General features: G+C 44.6%; 2 protein-coding genes across 3 annotated transcripts; one reads left to right on the top strand and one right to left on the bottom strand.

Annotated features, from left to right (window-relative positions):
* Nucleotides 1-435: 435 nt before the first annotated feature.
* On the bottom strand, nt 436-10,918 carry LOC107311052 (carboxypeptidase A2-like). The gene is given in 16 exon segments (XM_015857316.2): nt 436-741; nt 895-979; nt 1,097-1,296; nt 1,656-1,746; nt 2,084-2,194; nt 2,389-2,490; nt 2,646-2,747; nt 3,287-3,385; nt 3,489-3,623; nt 4,327-4,408; nt 5,782-5,870; nt 7,651-7,784; nt 7,787-7,856; nt 7,858-7,906; nt 7,908-10,265; nt 10,826-10,918. Coding segments are annotated over 15 exon segments (1,563 nt in total). The 5' UTR covers nt 7,934-10,265; nt 10,826-10,918; the 3' UTR covers nt 436-553.
* TMEM209 (transmembrane protein 209) lies at nt 10,917-22,343 on the top strand. Of its 2 annotated transcripts, none has more exons than XM_015857076.2 (15): nt 10,917-11,042; nt 12,836-12,975; nt 13,080-13,138; nt 13,314-13,445; nt 14,210-14,448; nt 14,667-14,871; nt 15,529-15,704; nt 15,953-16,024; nt 17,051-17,147; nt 17,783-17,908; nt 18,330-18,427; nt 19,756-19,870; nt 19,967-20,064; nt 20,432-20,505; nt 21,070-22,343. In XM_015857076.2, the coding sequence occupies exons 2-15, from the start codon at nt 12,839-12,841 to the stop codon at nt 21,122-21,124; spliced, it is 1,683 nt and encodes a 560-aa protein (XP_015712562.1). In that variant the 5' UTR covers nt 10,917-11,042; nt 12,836-12,838; the 3' UTR covers nt 21,125-22,343. The 2 variants fall into 2 exon arrangements, with proteins under 2 accessions (XP_015712562.1, XP_032303935.1); XM_032448044.1 differs by having other exon boundaries at nt 10,959-11,081.
* Nucleotides 22,344-23,584: the final 1,241 nt, after the last annotated feature.

The following is a 23,584-nucleotide window of genomic DNA, read 5'->3' as shown; positions in this document are numbered from 1 at the left end:
ACGGAGCAGTGAGTAACTCACCAGCTGCTGGGGGATTAGAGGACGAGAGATAAACCTGTTAGGTTTGATAAAAGTATAAAACACTGCTAAGGGCGATTGTTGCTTGGTGCAAACACGTTTGGCATTTATTAATGAAGACGGAGCTGCAGACAGCACCCAAGGGACCATAGGGCAGGATGCCTTGATGCAGTCTTCTCCTTTTCAAGCTCATCTTTTGGTTGAGTCCTAAAGTCTGTGAGAACCTTGTAGGAGTCTACCAGACCCACAGAAACACACAGAAACCAACATGACGAGGATGGTGTTCAAGAAACATGTAGATATACTGCTTAGGGATGTGGTTTATTGGGCAATACCGTTGGTAGTACTGTTGGATTAGATGATCTTAGAGGTCTTTTCCAACCCTAATGGTTCTGTGATTCTATGAAACACTCAGAAGAATGCACGCAGGGTTTTTATTCAGACAGCTGCTGTATGATTACAGCTTTCCTGAGCACGCCAAAGGAAGAGGATTTCTGAGCTTGCTGCTCTTGACAGCTGATTCCCATCCCTGCCTTTAGTATGGGTTGTCTCGTACGTACTCCATGATTGTTTTCAGACCCAGCCAGGTCTCCTCCGCAGTGGGGATAATTTGGGAGGCTGGAAGGAGGAATCCATAGCGACCCGTGTCTCGCAGCTCGAAGGCAAAGGAGTATTTGATGCCGTAATCGTAGCTCCAGTCAATGCTTCCTCCACTGGCTTGGTCTGAAAGAGAAAGGGAGAAAAAACAGAAGATGAACAGAGGATTGATCTGAGTTCTGCTTTCATACTTGTGAGGGGCAAGTATGATGTTTCCATAGGAGAGCTCAGCTCCAAAGTCACTCTCCAGAAGGAGCTCAGAAGAGCAAAATTACTCACAGATAGTAGTGCAAATGCTCCCCACTGTGTAGGTGGTGCCATACAGGGACCGGATGGAATTGGCAGCAGCTTTCCCTATGGCGTTCTGCAGAGGGAAGGATAAAGGATGAATCAGAAAGTAGCCACATTAAGTGTTAAGATTTCACCAGCGTGAACAATACTCAGGAAAATCTCCAAACTGGTTTATAGCTTGTAAACTCACCAACTCGGCATTGTCTGCTGGTGGAGTGCATTTATAACCATAGGGATACATCAGGAGCTGGGAGTAACTGTGCAGGGTGAGGAAGGCCCGGATGTTTCCATGATTCTTAATAAAATTTACAATAGATTTAACTTCCACCTCTGAGTTGGCACTGGGTCCACGGTAAGAGTCAGAACAGGGGTTACTACTGGCTCCAGGACCTGTTGGTACAAAGAGGGAGCAAAGATAAACCTTTAAGAATTGGTTTTCATGGAAGTTCAAGGCAGGTCAACACAAAGCTGAGCTTTCCCATGATCCAAAAGCTTTAAGTGCTGATAAATGCTAGAACAGAATACTCAAGGGACATCAGTTCTGGAAGATACAGATTACTTCCTCCATCTTTTGCTCACTGGCAATTGATCAATATGAAATTATCCTTATAAAACAGCTACCATCCTATTTGATAATTTTCTTTCAGAGTCCCTTGTATTGAGGAGATTGTTGGTCCAATATAACAGGATCCAGGGGCACAAAAGGGAATCTTCTTCTTACAGCTAGAATCCAGAACCTTTATTCCTACCTCCAAAACCTGCATCCCAGTTCCTGTTTGGGTCCACTCCAATACACAGACTGCCTGAGTTCTTGGAGCGGGTCTTCCGCCACATGCGATTCTGAAACAAGGACACACTTTGGCTTAAAAGACACAAATCTCAGCCCTTGCATTAACCCTGTTCCCTAGAAATAGTAGCCATTTAGCAGGACGGGATGCTAGACACAAGCCTCAGAATATTTCTGATGGACTGATACCAAGGAATCACAGAATCAAAGGGTTGGTGAATTTACAGCGAAGGAAAAAGATGGATTAGACAACTATCTTTGGCTCCTTTTGTAGCTCCACCTTAAAACATCAGGAAATGGACTTCAAGAACTTGTTTCCCTCGCTATGATTGGCTTGGAAAGTCATGACATCTTTTCAATCATTTTAGACACACGATGTGCTTTACTCACTGTGGTGTGAGTGAACACATATCCATCAGGGTTAGCGACTGGCAGCAGGAAAATGTCCAGGTTGTTCAGCAGAGAGGTGATGGATGGATCATTCCCATAGTCAGAGGCAATCTATGCAGACACAATGCAGTACATCGTGATTATCAGCAAATCTCTTACCCTCTAACAACTGTGTACAGCGGCAAGACTGGCTTTCAGAGCAGGCAAAAGAGAGTCCACAGAGCAGGCTGAACACATGCAGGTGCAGTGAACTTTTAGGTAGAGGCATATTCGAGACAAAAAACATCAATCACTGCCAAAGTGACCTTTCTAGCTATCCACATTGCACTCGCTTGGGTAACCCACTCTCGGGAATGAATGCCAGCATCAAGCCAGACTGCAGGGCGGTTTCCTCTTCCAGTGCTGAACTGTCAAACAAAAGAAACAGTTTTAAAGCCCTCATCCACTAAAAAACACCCCACATGGACAAGGCTGAATTGTGCTGCACTGACACCACATATGAATGTTAGCTTTTCTTTATTCATATGTACTCTCACAGTCTGTGATGTGTGATATACCATACCTTGAGTGCATACAACGGCCGCTTTTCATAGGATTCCCCAATCTGGATCTTACTGACAATGTTGCCATACTCAGCTGCGAGATTATCCAGTTCTTGGTAAATCTGAAAGGAAAAGCCACGATGGCATTTGCATCACATTTATGTACAGTGCTGCTCAGAAAACTGCAGGACCTGCTGAAATCCACTTTAATCTCCTTTTGCCTTCATTAACATGGCCTTGCCAAAACATCTCCCCACCTTACATCAAGCACAGTCAGTGCTGTTCCCAACATCACAGATGTAGACAGAAGCAATGCTTCACCACCAAGATCCATTTATTACAGGAATAAGTTCAAAAACTTCTTTCAAAACCTTCTCTGGTAGTAAACATATTTTCCCTCTACTTTGCTTGGTGGTTACCAGCATCCTGTATTTTCTTACATTCATTTATTTCTCAGTTCCATTTGAGGGTCAGAACTGAGGGGTTTTGACAGAACTCTGTAAGAGTTTACCAAGATTTACAGTCAACACTTGCCTGTTCCAACACACTGTGAGGGAGCGTTGGCTTCCCATGCTGACTGACCATGAATTTAATAGATGTAAAAACCAAACTATCTACCAGAAGAAACCAGAAAGGAATTATTTAGATCTGAAGTACTCACAGAATCCAAAGAATGGTAAGTTCCATAGTTGAAAGTGCTGCTACTGCGTTCCATTTGCTGACAGGCAACTATATCTTGCTTTTCTCTGTCGAGAACGACCTGAAATAAGCCATTCAATTATTGGAAAGCATGCTAATTTCCGAACTTTTTGGAACTATTTGGTTCCATGGGATTTAAAAGCTGATCACATAGCATTGCCTACCTGCAGGTCTTCAATCAGGATTGAGTACTCAATCCCATTGGACTCCAGGAAGATTTTGACTGCCTGGACACTGTGAGTGGGGATTCGTACGTCCACAGGGAGGGCAGGGGTGGAGGGATTTAACCAGAAATCAAGCTGAAAAGAGAAGGGAAAACGGATTTGGTCTGGGTGACAGTGTGCTTTGCAAACAGTTTTCCTAAAGCTTTAGAAACACAGATTTCTTCCAAAGTTGAATAACTCCTGCATTGTTGTTCTCCATCATGCAGGAGGACATTTTCATCTTCTATGATGATCATTTTACTGCTCTTCCTTTTAGCAGCAGTATTTTCAAGATTAATATGACAAGCATTGCTTTTATTTCTCCCTTTGGTTGGGCTGCTTTACATTCTAGTTCCTGTAATATTCAAATCAATATTTTCTTCTTTTTAAAGAAAGTGATAAGAAAAAAATCCCACCAATGGCAATAAGAGCAGTAATATCCTAGAACTTAATAGCATATTTCCTGTTTCAATATAATGCAGATTGATTAACACATTCTTTCCACTGCTCTGGGTGACAAGTGGAAAAAGTATTAGCATCCCCATTTTTACAATGGGGTTTTTGATTCTGAGATCAAGAACAGCTCAAATACAATAGTAAACCCAATAGGGAGTAAATTTGCATGCGGGCATTCCTGACTGCAAGGCTGATACTAGGACTAGTAGATCAAAAAACACATGTTGTGACAGTATCTCCCTATGTCGTGGTGCAAACCTTCCAAATCTAATGCAAAGTCCTACCAGGTTAAGTCCTGCTTCAGTCTGAAGCGTTAAAAAATGCCTCCGTGACAGTGAAATACCTCAAGATGATCCAGTGTTTCCAAAAACTGTAGCTTTTTCAGCTGCTCCTTGTTTCTTGTCTTGATTCGGAGAACCTGGTGCCTGCAATAAATTAGAAACAGTCTTGGTTGGAGATGGGTGATCTTTGAGGTCTCTTCCAAACCAAGCCAATCTATGATCCTATGATTGAAAAGGGGTTCTGGTTGAACTTACTATTGAGATATTACAAATTTGAGTAGTTACAGAATCACAGAAAAATAGAGTTTGAGTTGGAAAAAGACTACAAAGATCATCCAGCCCAACCATCAATACACCACCACCCCCACTAAGCCATATCAGCCAATATTGACTTCTTTAATCTAGTTGACAGCGCTGCCCAGGAGTTCAACCTACAGCCTGGTATATGGGAGCAGGATTAGTAACAAGATAAAGGGAACGCTCGAGATCTCATCATCCACAGTACATCATGTGGATGAGTTGTTAATTGGTTACAAGGATTCAATATCTATCTATTCGTTCTTCTGTGTCAAGAACTTGCTAGGAAAAAATAATTGTGAACCATCGAATGTTTGCAGAGCAAACAAAGCAGAGAGAACACTAAAGATGGGATTTGTTTCACTTTTCCTCAGTCTAGTCAGGCTATTGACAAATTCCCCTGCGTTACCATGAGAGGTGGCTTGTAAATCCAGGTGGAGTTAATCCCCTCCTGGGAGCCCCTCGCTCTGCTGCATACAGGGGTAATCTCAGACATTGATTTAGACTACAGCGCAGCACAGCCATTATGATGTCCTTAAGTGGTTTTTAAAACATGAAAATCACATGTCACGCAAATACACAATGATCAAGGTGGCTTAGGGAAATGAAAGTGAGCGGCGTAGATGCTGCCCTTGCTGGTGGCACAGGTTTTCTATTATTTCCTTTTATAGCTCTTATGCGGCCAATAATGCTGTGAGGAAACAGATCAGGAATAGTTTTGCAATGCAACATACAGAAGAACCTTCGGAATATAACGGTTGGAAATAAAGATTCAGATTATTTAGAAAGGCTCTGAAGTGGATTACGTGTTTCAAGAGAAATAGGAACCTTCAAAAAGAATGAAACTATTGACCCTTCAGACCTAAAGGTGGGCTGTGAACTTCTGGCTCCAGTCTGTGCTGGATCAGATCTGAACTCTCAGCTGCTGCAGTGAGGTTCAACTTTGGGTCTTGGTTGAGATCACTCCATAAACTGCATCAAAGCTTTGCTTGAATGTGAATTTAGGAGCTCAATTCTGCAACTAAACCCTTCTCAAACGAGTCAGATGAAACTAAAGAAGGGATTCTTTCAAACACGGGAGAACCAAAGCTGTAAGACAAGTTGGTCATAAGAAGCAAAGAATGTGCCCCAAGCTGATTCTGTAAAGTTAAGATAAGGAAGAACAACATGTGGAAAATAGAGTCTTGCAGTGAAAGGTCTTGCTCAAAAGCATGACTCACCCAACAAAAGTTTCCAGGCACAAGGCAGCCCCAAAGAGGGCACTGAAGATCAAAATCAGCTTCATTGTTGATGCGAAGGGCGACTCAGTCTAGCAAATGGGAATTTATACAGGACTTGTTAGGAATCTCCTCTTCAAAACACATGAATTCCATGTGATTAAATTCTCACATGTATCAGCATTTCAAGGTAACCAATAGATAGGAAGTCAATTTCGGCTCCAGAAATTTTTTTTCCACTTGGGTTCAAACCAGAACAAGATTTATTTTCAATGCTTTGCTCACAAAGTATTCTAGTAAATGTTTTTCTAGGCAGAGGAAAATAGAACGAAATTGAATGTAATCCCAATTGTTACTGGGAGCAATGAATCCTACCTCGTAGATTCTTGACCATGGGTTTTTCCCTACTATAGGTTACCAGTAGCCTACCCCAGCTGAAAGATCTCACCCTACTAAAAACACCCAAATTGAACAGCTATTTTGAAGGGTGAGCTCCAGCTCATAATTTATATATTCTATTATATATATTCTTTATTGAAACTAGCATCTCCAGTCTTCAGTTGTGGTGGTTTCATATGGATTCAGTGCTTCGAGCCAGGCACTGAACATGCTGTAATAAGCACAGACAGGGCTACTGGGAACTAATATGGGAGAGAACAGAGACAGTTAGGCTACTCTGCGATCAGCCTCGAATTGCCCTCCCAGAAGCCATACCTTCCAGCCTGAAAAAACAGGTGAAGGACTGAGGAAAATAAATCTCTGAATAAATCCTCAAATTAAGTTCTTATTATAGACCTCACCCACAGTGATTTAAACAGACTGCCCAGAGAGGTGGTGGATGCCCCATCTTAGGAGACATTCAAGGTCAGGTAGGATGGGGCTATAAGCAACCTGATCCAGCTGTAGGTGTCCCTATTGGGCCAGATGACCTTTAAGGGTCCCTTACAACTCAAATGATTCTACAATTTATCACCACCTCCCCCGGTTTCCACTCCTACCCAGCTACTCCTACCCATCATATGTGTGCATGACTTATCCTAGCAAATCTCTTCCATGGGAGCCTCAGGCAGGGATTATTCCTGTTTTGGCAAAAAGAAGTTAGTCATCCTGTAATGGCTGTATCTTGGGGGCATGTTGTGGAGACCAGACACTCTGCAAGGGGATAAAGTGTGTTCCACTTAGTCCACAGGTCTTCGGTGTCCATGGGAAATGAACAGACCTCCTCTCCCCTTAAAGTAAATCAGGTAAGGTGAGTTTCTCCTTAAAAACACCATCCACCAGGAGGATTTCCTGCTTCTAGCACTGCAGTCATTCTGGTGGAACACAAATTCAAACTGCAGCCTTCAATATTCTGTAGAGAACTGACAGTGCATCCATGCCACCTCCTGTGGGTTCACTCTTTCAAAACAGGATGGAGAGGCTTAATTTAGGGTGGAATTATAGCTTGCTTCATTAGTCACGCTATATCCTGCATGGGGTTACAGGCTGACAAGAGATGCTGCCAAATATTATGTCAGGGCCCAGAGCATACCAACAAGTGCCCGGACCAGCCCCATTTAGTGCCTCCACCCACTGCATTTAAGGAGATGCGTTTAAGCCCAAGCCTTCGCGCACACTCCTGCTCCTCACTGAAGGGTTGTGATGGTTACAGAAGGCTGTGACCTCCCTATGTAGCCATGAGGTCCTGCAGAGCTGAACCACAGGGAAAGTCATATGGGAAAAGCCCTATGCAGGCTGAAAATCAACCTCATAGCTCTTCGCTCAGGGTTCAGAACACCAGAGCAAATTATGGAGCAGCCAAGAGCAGGGGTGTACACTACAGTGTGCCAGAAGCCAAAGGTGACAGCAAAGCAGGTAGGGTAGAGAGCTCACCGTAAGCAGCACGGCCCCGCAGGACCCAAACACGAGGAGCAAAACAAGTCTGGCAACACCAACCAAGGACAGCAGCAGCCCAGATCCACAGATAAGTCCACGGTTGCAATGTAGGTCCAAGGGCAGGTTGTCTGAATCCACAGCAGCTCAAGTGACCAACTGAATGCCCTCAGCTTAAATGCAGCACTCAATGGGCGGAGGATGTTGTGGGAGGGTGCCCCGTATGAGGCCCTGACACATCTGTGTGGGCAGAGCGGGACACTGTCCCAAAATGCTGTCCCATGCAGTGAATCACATATATCACAGTGGCACGTTAACAAGTGAAGGGTTAAATGAAGAGTTAAGCCATCCAGCTCAGAGGGAGTCACTCCTTTTTGTAAAGTTTTGACCTTCTGTCATTGCCTGTATCTCCTGCTCCCTCAAGGGGTCCTGGGGTATTTTGCATCAAACTTTGGTGAATCCTATGCGCAAATTAACAAAGTTTAATTTTACCTTTGGAAGCGTTCTCCCTTTCGGCAGAACACAACCTTTTATCTTGAGCTTTCTTGAAGATCTGTTTCAGGAAAATAACATTTGTTACTTACAACAGTATATAAACACTATTTCCTTCTTACCCAGGGGGAAAACACATGATACAATACATAGAAATGTTTGTCAACCTGCAACAGAAGCACAGCAAAGGGGCTCCATCTGCAACTCTGCCTTGTCCAGTCTAAGTTAATCCTGTGCAATTGGCTATAATGCAATTCATTGTGGATTACTGCTGGGAGAACTATTATTTCTGTAAGTAATGGATTACTTCTCCATTCCTAATCCACAAGGTACCTTAGCAATGCCCCAAATAAGGAATGAGTAAGGATTTAAGTGTGTGGTTCACCATTACTAGACAGCAATGGAATCATTTTAGGATCAAAACCCTCATTTTGATCTCCCCAGAGAACGTGCAGCTCTATGCCAATGAAACAAAACAGGCTGTAGTGAAGCTACTTATATCCAGCTTAAGTTTCTTTAGATCAAGAAATCAATGCCTTCCACTTCCCAGCTAATTACTAACTAGAAATAATCAGGAGAGGATGGAAATGGTACTGGGGGAGATACGATTGCTTACTTACACCTGGAGATTAAAGGCAGTCTAACAGCAACATCATCCCTTGGGATAATTACAAGTAATAACAACTTCCTTAGAAGTTCTTCACAAGGCTCATAGCAGGTTCCTACTGGAGTCCAGCAGGTGTCAGCACAAAACACAACATTAAATGATATCTTATTCGGGTGTAAGCACAGCAGAGAAGGCAGATAATCAAAATGCCAGCGCAGCACCAAAAACAGGATTTCCCCTCCGATCATCCCAAAGCCTTCCTCATCTTCATGGTATTCCCTCTCATCTGGTTTCTGACTGGTGCCAGAGGACAAGGGCTCATTTTGCAGATAACACCACCAAAGATAGCAAGAAGGGTGTCCCATGGAGGTGCTGGACACAGAACTTTGTGTTATCCCTGCTTTAGAGGGATGGCATTGCTGCGTTCAGAGCAGCTCCTCAACAACCAATGGACAGTCTCTGGAACACCTGGAGAGCAAGCACAGAGATGATGATATCACAAGAGTTTGTCATTTTAGTGCCCATTAAATCCTTTGGTTCTGATCCAGGGAGCGCTCTCAAGTAATAAAGTCACAGATTAATAGAATGGTTTAGGCTGGAAAGGACCTTAAAGTTCACCTAGGTCCAGTTGCAGTAGGGCTGCTCTCAAAGAGTTCTTCTGCCAATCTGTATATATATCTATGTTTGCCCTGACCCAGGTGCAACATCTGCACTTGGTTTTGTTGAACCTCATTAGATTCACGTGGGCTCACTCCTCAGGCCTGTCCAGGCCCCTTTGGATGGTGTTCCTTCCTTCTATTGCATCAAATCCATATCTCTCCCATTTAGAGATGAGGATGTGGTGCGGGACCACGTCAAAGGCCCTGCACAAGACTAGGTAGATCGCATTGGCTGCCCTTCTGTTGTCCATAGAAGCTGTTGATACTGAGAGTGATCTCAATTCCTGTCAGTCTGTAGGAGCTGTTAGGTGGGATCCACCTGGGATTGTTCAGTCTGAAGAAGAGGAGTACAATCATAAGTACAAAAATAAGTCTCTTTTCACCATTTAGTTCTATTTGACACGGCTAGTTTAGAGCCTACACATCTGAACAGGCTGCCCAGGGAGGTGGTTGAGTCACCATCCCTGCAGGCATTCAATAAACATGTAGGTGGAGTAGATGATCTGAGAGGTTTTTTACAATCTCGATGATTCTGTGGCCCTTTTCTGGCATATAAAGACAACAGGGAGACATATTCTCCCTTATTATTATTGAGAACAATGTTTGGAACACATCTGACCAGGTGAGAAGTACTGCACCTTGTTATCGCTTTTTACCACATCTTATCACCTATTTCTCTCCATTATCTACATTAGGGTCTTAGGATAAGCTTCTGTCCTTTATACTGAGGTTCTGTGGGATGAATCCCATTCCTGGAGTCCTGCAGGAGCTCTGAAAGATTCTATCACAAAGATATTTTGTCAATCTCCAGCGTTCTTCCATTGGGTCCAGAGGGAGGAATGTCAATTAACAGGAGGCTGAGAAAGGAAAAAGGCAAGTTTAGTAGCAAACAAACTTACAAATATCCCACGTGTGCAGCCTACTTTGTTAACCCAGAACAACTTAAATAGCAGCTGCAGATGCTAACGATGCTCAGTGCGGAGGTGCTGGGGTTTCCATTCTTCTTACAGCAGGAAACACCACCTGCCTTTGTGGTGATCTGCATAGCTTCAGAACCCACCTCACCCTGGGCATCCTCTAAAGGGCAGAAATTACCTATTTTAACAGAAGCTACTTAATGGGATGGGCTTAAACTGGTTGATACGAGCAGAGTTTCATCTCCTGAGGACCATACTAGATGTGTCTCCACATGTACAGCACTATAGAGAGAGCAAAGACACCTCCTCCCCCTCAGGTACCTATTTCAAGGGAAACCACCACCATTTCCTGGAAGCATCCCATTAAAATCACTGGAAACTCCCTGCACTATAAATATATATATTATTTAATATATATTTATATATATTATAAATATATTATTTATCTATAAATATAAAACTTCAACAGACTGTTTCTCTCAGTGTTGGCTGCTGCGTACCTCAGCGCCAAGATGGCGGCGCCCACACTCGCCCCTTCCCGCCCAAACAGTCCCCATAGCAACAACGAGTCGCGGCTGTGACGTCACTTTCCGTCGCCCCGTTCGCGCATGCGCAGACGGCTGTGGCTGCGTGAGGAGAGCGCGGCGGGGTCGGCGGTGATTCCGCTGTTCCCTGAGGGAAACTGAGTGTCTTTATGGTTCCATCGCTCCACAGAAGGTATTTGGGACCGTCCTCAGGGTCTTCTTGGTTGGTGGGGTGGGTTGTTGGGGCCTATGGAGGGTTGGGGGGGTGAGGGATGGGGAGAGAGCCCTATAGAGTGGGGCCTATAGGGTGAGGCCTATGGAGTGAGGCCTGCAGGGTGAGGCCTGTAGGGTGAGGCCTATAGAGTGAAGCCTATGGAGTGAGGCCTATATAGTGAGGCCTATAGAGTGAGCCCTGTAGGGTGAGGCCTATAGAGTGAGGTCCGTAGGGTGAGGCCTATGGAGTGAGGCCTATGGAGTGGGGCCTGTAGGGTGAGGCCTATAGGGTGAGGCCTATAGAGTGAGGCCTGTAGGGTGAGGCCTATAGAGTGAGGCCTGTAGGGTGAGGCCTATGGGGTGAGGCCTATAGAGTGAGGCCTGTAGGGTGAGGCCTATGGGGTGAGGCCTGTAGGGTGATGCCTATAGATTGGGGCCTGTAGAGTGAGGCCTGTAGGGATGGGGATCCATGTCTGACAGGGTTTTGTGAGGAAGGATCTGTGGGATCGAGTCTGTGTGATGGGTGAGGGGGATGTGGGTCTTCACCTGATGGGCAGAGCTGCTTAATATGTTAATGTGGTGTGATCAGAGGGAGCTGTGGGGCTGGGTGTGTAAGTATGGGGCACTGCTGCCCTTAGAGGTGCTGCAGGTGTGGGGAGGAAAGTAGAGGTGTCTGCTTAGGGCTGTATTTATCGGCGTGAGAAGTCTCAGAGCTCAGATTGTAGGCAATGTACTTATTGTGCAGCTTATTCTCATATAATTCTGCTAGGAAGCGTGGTCCTGTGCCACCTTTGAGTCATATCAGGAAACAGCAAGTAATCACTTGTGTTGGAAGGGATCTTTAAAGGTCATCTAGTCCAACTCTCCTTCACTCACAGAATGACCTGGGTTGAAAAGGACCTCAAGGATCATGTAGTTCCAACCCTCCTGCTTGTCAGGGCCACCAAACTTCCACATTTACTAGATCAGGTTGCCCAGGGCCCCATCCAACCTGGCCTTGAACACCTCCAAGGACGGGGCATCCACAACCTCCCTGGACAGCCTGTTCCAGGACCTCACCACTCTGCAATGAACAGCAATACCTACAGCAAAGTCCCACAGTGACTACAGACAACTTGTGTCAGTGTATTTACCATAGAATGGTTTGGGTTGGAAGGGATCTTAAAGCTTATCTGGTTCCAACTTCCTGCCATGGATTGGTTGCCACCCACTCAATCAGGGCCCAACCAACCTGGCCTTGAACAATATTGAGGCACCCAGTCCTTTGGGTGAATGTCTCCTGTTTTAATAAATAACTCAGTTAATGCTTCTCTAACTGGTTATTTTCTTGCAATGTAGCCATAGCTGAAGTCATTTACTACAAGTACTGACAGTGGCTCACTGTGCTCATGAGACAGCGCCACAGGGCTCTACTTAGAGAGAGGTACCATGCAGCAATCAGAGAGATCAGCGATGCAAGGACCAGGCGTACAGAGACTGTTCAGATGTACTGAAATCACAGGAGGCCTCTGTATGGTTGGAAAGCAATGTTGTGAATGGGAATTTTCCATAGGGAAACTGCAGAATTCTGCAGATCCTTTCCTTCTGAGCTGGGAAAATACTCCTTATGTACACAGTAAAAATAGCCTGTTTGCTTTGGTAAACACGACTCGGTTCCCAAAGCTAAAGCCCTGAGTTTTAGATTCCTGTTTTATTTTCTCTTTAACCTTATGCTGACTAATAATCTAAAAACTGAGATTGTTTTTTTTCTTTGCCTTGTCCTTGTTGCCGCAGATCATGACACCAGAACAGAGTCCAGCCACTTCCCTCATCGACAGGACCATCAAGATGAGAAAAGAAACAGAAGCCCGGAAGGTGGTCTTAGCCTGGGGCCTCCTTAACGTGTCATTTGCAGGCATGATATATACTGAAATGTAAGTTTTGCTGTTACATCTGATCCAAACAAACAAAGCTCCTGAGTGTTTCATTAAGTACAATTGCAAAATGGCAACTTCTTTTTTTACCTTCTTCCTTTCAGGACTGGAAAACTCATAAGCACATATTACAACATAACATATTGGCCGCTCTGGTATATCGGTGAGTTATTGCATCACAGTAATTGAAGTTTGTTTCAGACGAGTAGACTCTAAACTACAATATCAAATACAACTAAATGTTGGAAAGGAGCAAAAGGCAGAGAAAAATCATGAGTTGTTATTATTCTTCATGCTCAACCCACGTGGTGTTATAGAACCTTCTGTGTTTATTCTAGAACTTGCATTCGCATCTCTGTTCAGCCTGAATGCTTTATTTGATTTCTGGAGGTACTTCAAATACACGGTGGCACCAACAAGTTTGGTTATGAGTCCTGGACAGCAGACCCTGCTGGGGCTGCAGAATACAGGTGGGTGTTATAAATACCTCTGGTAACCCTTTTGTGTTCTTGTGGTTTTGTTTTCTGGTGTTATCTTTCTTCAGTGCAAGGTTCCTTGAGGAAATGAGTTCAGAGCAACACAGACAGTGAGTTTAGATTACCTGCAGCACATTAGAATTCAGAGCGTCAAGTTTTTGTAGGCGAACTGGATTTAATAGTGAGGGACTCAAATGCTGTGAAGCTGGACAAGGAATTTATAACCTGTGTATGGGACTAGAAGCAAGATAGTGCAGGTTTATCATAGAATAGCCTGGGCTGAAAAGAACCACAATGATCATCCAATTCCAACTCCCTGCTGTGTGCAGGGTCGCCAACCACCAGACCAGGCTGCCCAGAGCCACATCCAGCCTGGCCTTGAATGCCTGCAGGGATGGGGCATCCACAGCCTCCTTGGGCAACCTGTCCCAGTGCACCACCACCCTCTGGGTGAAAAACTTCTTCTTAATATCTAACCTAAACCTCCCCTGTCTCAGTTTAAAACCATTCTCCCTTGTCCTATCATTATCCACCCTCGTAAACAGCTGTTCCACCTCCTATTTACACACTCCCTTCAAATATTGGGAGGCCACAATGAGGTCTCCCTGGAGCCTTCTCTTCTCCAAATGTTTATGTTTAATATTATACTGATGTCACATGGACTAAAAAGAACCAAATCAGAGAGTCTTACCAATCTTGGTGTTCTTTCCAGCGTCTTCATGAAAGTGCCTAACGGTGATTGTTTTCCTGTATTTCAGCCGTACAGACAACTCCACCACGTGAGCTGACAGCAAAGAAAGTCCCTTCTTCAACACCTTCTCCTCCAATCCAGGGTCAAAGTGTGCTGAGTTACAGCCCATCCCGCTCTCCTAGTGCCAGTCCAAAGTTTGCCACCAGTTGCATCCCAGGGTACAGCCCTCAGCTGCAGGCTCTGTCAAACAACAGCGCTTCTTATAGCAGTACGATGGCCTATTCACCAGGCAGCGCTTACAATAAGGTAAGGACCAAGGCATCTCAAAAAGCTTTGCATTAGCAAGGTCTTTGTGTCTTTGGTCATCATGTCCTTGCATTGTGGTGCTGAAGGTGAGCACCAGGTAGCTGAGAGTTGTGTTTTCTTATGTCCCACACAAGAGTCTTGTATTGATGTAGTTTACAAATCAAAATGGAGTTGTGTCCTTTGTGTGGGACTCAATGGTTTGCTTCTGTTTGCCCAAGGTTTCCAACTTCAGCCCCTCTCCTGGTGGTTCGCCATATCCCACAAGCATTGGACCAATGGAAAGTAGTGGGCTGAGGTCTCGTTACCGTTCTTCACCCATTCTCTATAATTCTCCTACTGGCAAAGAAGACTACATGACAGACCTCAAGTCGCTGGACACCTTCCTTCGAAGTGAAGAAGAGAAGCAGCATCGAGTTCAGTTGGGTGAGGAAAGAGAACGATTTGATCTGAAAAGCTTGGCAAGGGCATTGGTTTGATGCTGGAGTTGGTTTTGTGGATGAGGAAAGTTGCAAAGGACTACAGCAGAAAGTACTGATAGACCTCACTTATGAATGTTAATCACCTGTGAACTTAGTAATGATGGTTACTGAACAACTCAGCCTTCCACTGAGTATTTAAGACATGATGTAGAATGCCATAATGTCTACCCACCTGGCTTAGAAACTTGGGAAGCTTTCCTCTGAAGTACTTACTCCTTTGGGTTGGATGAGCACTTCTTACCCACAGAATCAACCTTATTGAGGCATGTGCTGATGGATTATGTCTATAGTGTTTGTTGGCTATAGTGGGCCCTGATAAGATGAAGGGCTTTAATCACCTTGATGAGAGGTGTATCTTGTGGAGAAGATACTGCAGATAAGGAGGGGTGTGAATTACTTGCAGGTCGCTTTTGTCCTGCAGATACAATGCTTGTTAAGTTAGAGAATGAAATCAGATTAATTTCAGGGTCTGTACTCATGGTGGCTGGTGTTCATGTCTTGTCAATGCCTTACTGCACTGACCTGCTACCTGTACTGTTGCTTCCAGAGTTACTTGGGTATAATTTCACATGACCTGTTAATTAATGAATTATTCTTTCAGGAACTTCAGATACCAGCTCTCCTTCCAGCAGCCCAACCTTTTGGAACTACAGCCGTTCCATGGGAGACTACGCACAGATTCTGAGGAAGTTCCAGTATCAGCTGGCTTGCAGGTCCCAGGCTCCATCAGCACACAAAGACGAAGCTGATCTGAGCTCAAAGCAGGCTGCAGAAGAGGTAAATTCAGCAGCAAGGTAGCCAAGAGAGAAGCAGGCCCCTAAAATATACAGCCTCATGCTAAGGTTTGAATTTGAGCTTTAAAAGTTTTTGAGAGAGAGAAATCCTAGAAATCCTATAGCATTTACATCCTACGGCTTTTAAGATTTCCATGTCACTTTAAAGGGATGTGAATTATAGCTGTAAAATGATTTCTGCCCTGGAGAGTAAGGAGTATTTTGGATAAAATACATTTGTCCTTTCCATAGGTTTGGGCACGAGTGACAATGAATCGACAGCTGCTTGATCACATGGACTCCTGGACTGCAAAGTTCAGAAATGTAAGTTGTGTCTCTAAGGACTGTGTGGCTTTTGGAAACAAGCAGAGCAGAGTGGGAAGGTTCTGTGTGTGTCCCCTGCACGCCTGGGGAGGTGGAAAGGATCTGTCTGTGGGATTTCACACTTGTTTTTCTGAGCTTGAAGCACAGGTTGCCCATGGAAGTTGTGGATGCCCCATCCCTGGAGGCATTCAAGACCAGGCTGGATGTGGCTCTGGGCAGCCTGGTCTGGTGGTTGGTGACCATAGCAGGGGGGTTGAAACTGGATGATCATTGTGGTCCTTTTCAACCCAGGCCATTCTATGATTCTATGAAAATTCCACCCCACAAGTTGACTTTTTCTTACAATCCTCAGCTATGTAATTCAAAATTAAATAAATCTTATCAGTAGGACTTGCTGTAGCAGAAGAATCTAATTACACACAGTGGGAGTATCACTAGTAAAACTAACTTTGATTGCCCCTCCAGTCATAGCTTCTATCAAGTATGAAGTTTTACTTGCCTAAGAAAAAAATAGTTTGGACCTAGGTGAAAAGTGAAGACTTGTGTGAGATCCATCCCAAACTCATAAGCATCTGCTCATAAGAATAGGGCCAGCTTGCTTTGCCCCCCCCAAACCCTGTCACATACAAATACTTCTGAGGTGGTTATCAGCTCCTTGTTTTCCTGAAGCAGATTTGAGAAGGGAGTTGACCCATCAAAGTATAACATATCTTTATGGATGAGGGGCTCTCCCTCATGACACCACTTCCCTCATTGTTTAGAAAAACTTTATCTGATTCCTGCTAGAAATTTGTTTTCTTTACTCCTTTACATTTTCTGGCCTTTCAGGAGGTTTTAGAGTGATTTAAACTCAGCCAGTGCTGGCATTGTAATTCACTTGCCATGCTCTGTATGTGGCTTAGTGTTTCTGTTAGTAAGCATTTTTGAGATTATAACAGCAATGATGACTGGGGCAAAAGCTAAGGGGTATTTTTAGGTATTCTTGTTACTTCTGACCCTCTGAATTTTCACCTTTTTCTTTCTTAGTGGATTAATGAGACTATTCTGGTGCCACTTGTCCAAGAGATCGAGTCTGTGAGCACTCAGCTGAGAAGAATGGGATGTCCAGAACTGCAGATTGGAGGTAGGATACCACATCACTTGGAGATTCCTGATATTGGTTGACAGAGGGCTGCTCTGTGGCTGGAGCATAGAACCGGTGTCATATTAATCTTCAACAGACTTAATTTATATTTTTTTCTGTTGTATGTTGGTGTGCTCTCTGTTCCTCTTTTCCAACCCCTTGAAATTAGCCGCTAAGGACTTAGTGATAAAATTCCAATGAGCTGAAATCCTCTTTTTTATTTAATGATAATATTCTGAAGGAACTGGCTTCTCTTGTCACTTTGATACCCCCTTAACCAAGGAGAGGATTTGATCTGCTGCCTTTAAATGAAGCCCATTTTCTCTGCACTGGTTGTAGTGTCCACTCAAGAGCAGCAGCTGTTGTGATGCTACTGGTAAACTGATCAGTGCTCACCCCATCTCCATCTGCTTACTCTCCCTATGCTCTTCAAAGTGGGTGTTGGTTCCACATGGCTTTTATATTCCGTCATGTACAGCAGTTGTCTGCTCTTCCATTTGCCTAGAAGCAAACACTGAGGTGCTGTATCATGTGATAAATGTTTCAGTGGGTTAATTTGCCAGAAAGGAGAGTTATTTGTCATGGTACTTGGTAAAGGAGTCTGTTGACATGTGTTGGCTCTTCTTGCATTGCAGAAGCCAGCATCAGCAGTCTGAAGCAGGCAGCGCTCGTGAAAGCTCCACTCATTCCAACCCTGAATGCTATAGTGCAATATTTGGATCTTACACCAAACCAGGAGTATTTGGTCGAAAGGATCAAAGGTTTGTGGTGATGCTTTGCTAACTTGGAGAGTCTTCAGTTACCACAGTCAAGCATGGTGGCATCAGACACTGCTTTATTCGAGGTGTTCACACAGTCACAGTAGGAACAAGAGCTGTGTTTAAGCAGGATATACCCTTCTCTGCTACTTTCTAGCTCTATAGTGATGTAATGATGCAGGACATGGATATGACTTTGTTTTTAAATGCTTTTAAAAGCTTTATTTCTTGTTTTCCTCCCCTGTGCTTGGAATGCTGTGTTTGACCCTTTAATTAATCAAAAATAAAAATCACTCTGTCCATTTACTCCCCCAATATTTTTTTCCAATCTAGTTCACTTTAAATATGCCTGAAGCCCTTGAAGCTTGCATAAAACACCTCTCTCCTATACTCTCAGTAACAGAATAAATGTCGTTGCTTTCAGAGCTTTCTCAGGGAGGATGCATGAGTTCCTTCCGATGGAACCGAGGAGGAGATTTCAAAGGCCGTAAGTGGGACACTGACCTGCCCACGGACTCCTCTGTAAGTGCTGGGAGTGGGCTGCCTTTCAGCATTGGTTTTGGAGGTGGTGGCCTTGTAGACCTTTTGAGGAACACAGCAGTAATCCCATTTGCATTGCTACGAAGATAATCCCATTGTAGTCAGTAGAGATTATGTGGGGAATAATGCAGATGGGATTGGATGTTACATAGGTTACAAAAAGGCAATTGCATACCTTAGTCTTTGGCTCTTGAGCTCATATGCAGTCTTTCTGAGATAGCCCTGGGGAGCAGCCTTGCTAGTAGGGAACTTGCTGGGGTAAACCAAACCTATTAATCTCTAATGCAAGGAAAACCTTGTTCTCCTTTTCCTTTGCTATAACAGACAGGGAGAATAGAGATAGGGTGGTGTGGCTGCTGTTTGGGCCTTGAAACAACATTTACTTCTCTAGTTGTGAAGATTAAGAGGTGTCTAATTGTGAGTGGCTGCAGAGGAGCTCTAAAAGTGTTGGCAGAAAGCAAGCTGAGCAGCTCAGAAGTGCTTAAAGATCCCAAGGCAGAAAATCACAGCCCCTACATTCAGTCTTTTATCAAAACCAGATAGCATAGGTCATGTTGGATATTAAACTTCTACATATATTAAGCTTATAAGAACTCTGGGAAAGAAGTTTTGATGTATCAGTATTAACACTGGCTATGAAGTGTTGCTATTAAATTGCTCAAAGGCAGTTACTAGAAGAAATGATACTGATGTGCACTTCTGTTAATCTCATCTGCTGTCACAAACAAGTGCCTTTTGAGGTTCGTCTTCAGACTTGATGCTCTCTGGCCTTTAGCCCATAGAAAGTCTTTTGTACGCAGTACAGACAGGTATTCTTCCTAAGACTTCATTTCAAAACGAGGAGAAAGGAGAAACTTGCTAAATAAGGTGTTGTGTTGTAAAACTTGAGTTGGATGGCATCTGCCCTTCTTGGCCATCCCTGAAACAGAAGGCTTGCAGTTTATGGCCCAGATCTGCTAACAAGATCTGTGGCTCTGCCAGGTTCTGCAGGACGCCAGGATAAAGTTACCTGTGTGTGAACTGAGCTCCTGACACACAGCATCAGTTTGTCACGCTGTGGCTGCCACTGTTTTCCTTTAATGGAACAAATAAATTTGTCTCCACCCACATGGCAGCCCTGCTCCATTGAAATCCATTCTTTAAGCCCTGAGCTGCCGAACAAGGTGGAGTTAAGTCAGGGTTGCAACCCTGAGTTCACCACATGCTGTAAGTCGTACCTAATGTCATGGGAAGAACCTTGCTGTATTGTTGCATGTTGTTCTTTGGTCTCTTTAAGGTTGCTAAACCTCAGTTTGTTTTTGTTAACCCAGATCATCATGCATGTGTTCTGCACTTACCTGGACTCCAGACTCCCACCTCACCCCAAGTATCCTGATGGCAAAACCTTCACTTCCCAGCACTTCATTCAGACACCCGACAAACCAGGTACTGCTGTGTTCACAGCGCGCTCCCTGAGCTGCTCTTTGATGTCACAGCAGCACCTTCAGAATCCACGTTACCTTTCCAATTTGTCATCCACAGACACTTCAAATGAAAATGTGTTCTGCATCTACCAAAGCAGCATCAACCCACCCCACTACGAGCTGATCTACCAGCGCCACGTCTACAACCTGCCCAAGGTACACCAGTCCTGCTGCTGTCAGAAAATCATCACTAGATCTTATTTGTCTGATTTGGGAGGTTGGCTCAGTGCAGAAAGCAAACCTGAGCTTGATCACTGGCTGTTACGTAGTGTTTAATCTGCTTTAGTATCTATTTAAGGTGCACAAGTGGCAGTATCTTTTTGTGTTCTTTTTCCTTATCTGACAATTGGTGTCTTAAAATACCAAGTCACACCATCTATGATGCATATTGTGATCGTTTCACCTCTTTTTTTCCCTCTCCTGTCAATACTGCATTGCCATTTTGTGATGTGTTCATCATAGCTGCTGCTTGGCTGAAATATTGATGTGATTTCTAAGCTCCTTTCTCCTTCTGTGACTTCAGGGCAGAAACAACATGTTCCACACCTTGCTGATGTTTCTGTATATCATAAAGACGAAGGAATCTGGGATGCTGGGGTGAGTAACATGTGGTCGTGATGTGTTGTGTCCTGTTGGAAGGCACCTTGAACCGAAACTGATGCAGTGGGGGTGATCATAGAATCATAGAATGGTCTGGGTTGAAAAGGACCATCATGATTATCTACTTTCAACCCCCCTGCTGTGTGCAGGGTCACCAAATCACCTTCTCATTTTGAAAGAACAGCAGCTTTTTCATAAAAATAGAGTCGTTTTATTTGTTTGTGTGCACAGAGGAGAGGTTTAGTGCATAGGTGTGCTAGGGAGGAGTGGTGTTGCTTTCTATCCGAGGAGCTCTGCTGTTTATAACCAGGGACGAAAGCCATCATGCCATAACCTCATGTTTTTGGCACAACGAGTCATGTTTGAAGTACACGCTGAAAGCTGCCCTATAATAAAATCAGTGTCGAGGCCTCCCCTTGCTCCAGAGTTCTTTGTTCTGAAAGTGCTCTGCACCACTCAAAGCAAAGCACAGCGCCTCCCTGCATGGGCTCTCACGACTATTCGCTTCAAACAGGCGTTTTGATTTCCTCGCAGCTGATTGTGATGACTTTGTCTCTGCAGACGTGTAAACCTTGGCCTGTCGGGAGTCAACGTCCTGTGGATTTTTGGAGAATAACACCTCATGGGATTGCAGTACATAAAGATGATGAGCTGGCTTCTGGCAAGACAAAGTGAGCAGTGGCCGTTGCCTTGTTGATTTGAACACAGACTGTGAAACACAATACCTTAAGCTCTGCTCTGTGAGCAGGGAGGCGTTTATAATTCCTATACAGCTTTCAACATTCACATTCTTTAAAACATTATGTTGATGAAATGCTCCAGCATATGAATTCTGGGCAGATTTTCTCTTTCCATCCCTTCACCTCAGCAAAACCCCACTTAAAAAAGCCCTTTCCTATTGGTGTCATTACTTCAGTGCCATCACTACTCCAGAGATGAACTGTGCCAGATGGAAAGAGAAAACTGGCTTTCCAATTTCAGTACATAAGATCTTTTTAGGTTGATTTTTTTTTTCCCTTTTAAAATAAGCAAGTTTGGGTGCTTTAGGAGCTGTGAAACAGCGTGGGCACCTTGATTACAACCTCAGCATCACCCTTTGCTTTTTTAGTATCTTTTATATCATTTTACTTCTCCCATCAGCTTTCCTCCTGGTAACCCCCCCCTCACTTTGGAGCTCGTGCAGCCTGGCTTCGGCATCTCTGAATGAGACCAAACACTATAAACCTGGTCCCCATTTTGAGATCTATTTGTTTCAGAGATGCATTCGGTTCTTCAGAACATTTGGTGTTTGCCAAAAATGAAAAGCCACAACCGAAGCACCTTTTAACACGGGTAGGAGGGAAGATTTCAGAAACTCACATAGCTTAATTTTGTTAAGCAGAGATAAAAATTCACTGCCCTGAGTTGCTGAAGCTCATTGTGAGCTTAAGGCAGGGACGTCACTTTGTTCCTCCTGCATCTCAGCTTCCTCGGGGTCCTTTATTTGTCAACTGCCAAAAGCCATTTACACATCTAAAGTGGGAGAACTAAGCAGGGCTGTGACTGGGGCTGAGCATTCCCTGTGTTTTGTTACGTGTTTTTGGACTGCAGACATCTATTTTTTCCCACTCAGTTTTATCCTACCAGCTCCAGGCGAGCACCAACACCAACTGATGCACAACTGATGCATTGTGATGTGCTCAGGACAGCTGCTGTCACCTCTCTGTAAAAGCAAGAACCATTTACTTTGTGACTCTGTTTTAAGGGAGATGCAGATTATTACCTTTTTTTTTTTCCCCCAATTGTTGACAACAAAATGGCTCATTTGGTTCCTGCATTAAATGGGTTCATCTTAACCAGTGTTGGTGTTTTTCCCCATGGTTCAGCATCGCTCATTTAATCCAATGCCATTTGAACAAGTGGTGTTGAGGAGCAGCATTGCTGCTCTTGTGCTAAAAGCTCTTTCTGTGCAGATGGGCACCTGTGAATCAATGTGCAACTCAGTCCCTCTAAAAAACCATACACCCCAATCCCCATGTGCTGATCCCTCTCCTTAATTCTACACCCCAATCCCTATGGACCCTAATGCTCTGTACACCTCAGCACTGTATGCATCCCAATGTACTCTGCTCTCACATACTCCGTGGACCCCACATCTTCTGTGCACCCCAACTGCATCACAAATCCACACTCCTCAACCCCAATACTCAGCAGACCCCAACCCCATGCACCCTATTTCCAGTGCACCCCAATTCATTGGATACCCCAAACTCTTGCACCTCAACCCCCATACACAGCACACTCCAACCCCATGCACCCTATTTCCAGTGCACCCCAATACATTGGGTACCCCATCCCCATGCACCCCAATACACTGTGCTTCCCAAACCCATGCACCTCATCCCCCATACACAGCACACCCCAACCCCATACACTCTATTTCCAATGCACCCCAATACATTGGGTGCCCCATCCCCGTGCACCCCACATCTGTGCACCCCAATACACCATGCTCCCCAAACCCCATACACAGCACAACCCCAACCCCATGCACCCTACTTCCCATGCACCCCAATACACCGTGCTTCCCAAACCCACGCACCTCAACCCCCATACACAGCACAACCCCAACCCTACTTCCTATGCACCCCATATCTGTGCACCCCAATACACCATGCTCCCCAAACCCATGCACCTCAACCCCCATACACAGCACACTCCAACCCCAAGGCACCTATTCCACACAATGGAATACGCAATGACATTGGTCCCCACCATTGCACCACAAAACTAACAGTGCTTCCAAACCCATACACTTCATCCCCATGATACTACAGCACTCCAACCCCTGGCACCCTATTTCCAGTGCACCCCAATCACATTGTACCCCATCCCTGTGGCACCCCACATCTGTGCACCCCATATCAACTGTGCTTTCCCAAACCCAATGCAACCTCAACCCCTCATACACAGCAACACCGCACCCGCATGCACCTCTATTTCCAATGCACCCAATACATTGGGTACCCAATACCGTGCACCCCAATACAACCATGCGCCCCTATTTCAGGTGGGCCACACCCATAACATTGGGTAC

Source organism: Coturnix japonica, chromosome 1, assembly GCF_001577835.2.
Source record: "Coturnix japonica isolate 7356 chromosome 1, Coturnix japonica 2.1, whole genome shotgun sequence".
NCBI classification, from domain to species: domain Eukaryota; kingdom Metazoa; phylum Chordata; class Aves; order Galliformes; family Phasianidae; genus Coturnix; species Coturnix japonica.
The sequence above is the reverse complement of the archived record's forward strand: the minus strand, read 5'-3'. Positions and strand labels throughout refer to the sequence as shown.

Bases quoted from the DNA above. Each gene is read 5' to 3' on its own strand.
- TMEM209 (XM_015857076.2), top strand. From the start codon at position 12,839: ATGACACCAGAACAGAGTCCAGCCACTTCCCTCATCGACAGGACCATC. The intron at 13,446-14,209 runs GTGGGTGTTATA...CCTGTATTTCAG, and splicing joins GCTGGGGCTGCAGAATACAG to CCGTACAGACAACTCCACCA. The intron at 16,025-17,050 runs GTAAGTTGTGTC...TTTCTTTCTTAG, and splicing joins GGACTGCAAAGTTCAGAAAT to TGGATTAATGAGACTATTCT.